Consider the following 469-nt stretch of genomic DNA (forward strand, 5'->3'; position numbering starts at 1 on the left):
TTCTTGGATACGTACGCCTGCTGCTGCTGCTGTTGCTGCTGCTGCTGCTGCTGCTGTTGCTGCTGCTGGTGTTGCTGCTGCTGGTGTTGCTTCTGCTGCTGCAACCCCGATGCTGCTGCTGCTCTTCTTGGATACGTACGCCTGCTGCTGCTGCTGTTGCTGCTGATGCTGCTGCTGCTGGTGTTGCTGCTGTTGCTGCTGCTGCTGCAACCCCGATGGTGCTGCTTCTCTTCTTGGATACGTAAGCCTGCTGCTGCTGCTGTTGCTGCTGCTGCTGCTGCTGCTGGTGTTGCTGCTGTTGTTGCTGCTGCTGCTGCTGCTGGTGTTGCTGCTGTTGCTGCTGCTGCTGCAACCCCCATGCTGCTGCTTCTCTTCTTGGATACGTAAGCCTGCTGCTGTTGCTGCTGCTGCTGCTGCAGGCTATCAGTCTGACTGGGGCTTACGAGTCGCGGCGCGGCAGCCAGGCTAA

General features: G+C 59.1%; 1 protein-coding gene across 1 annotated transcript in view; it reads right to left on the reverse strand.

The window, feature by feature from the left end:
- EMH_0008420 (uncharacterized protein) overlaps positions 1-469 on the reverse strand; it is a gene marked incomplete at both ends in the record, with an annotated part of 4,978 nt that overhangs the window by 4,219 nt on the left and 290 nt on the right. Inside the window, one exon of the mRNA XM_013498349.1 lies at positions 16-467. Coding sequence (XP_013353803.1) covers positions 16-467 — 452 coding nt within the window. The remainder of the gene's footprint in view (positions 1-15; positions 468-469) is intronic.

Source organism: Eimeria mitis, genomic scaffold, assembly GCF_000499745.2.
Source record: "Eimeria mitis Houghton genomic scaffold, Emh_scaff336, whole genome shotgun sequence".
Taxonomy (NCBI): domain Eukaryota; phylum Apicomplexa; class Conoidasida; order Eucoccidiorida; family Eimeriidae; genus Eimeria; species Eimeria mitis.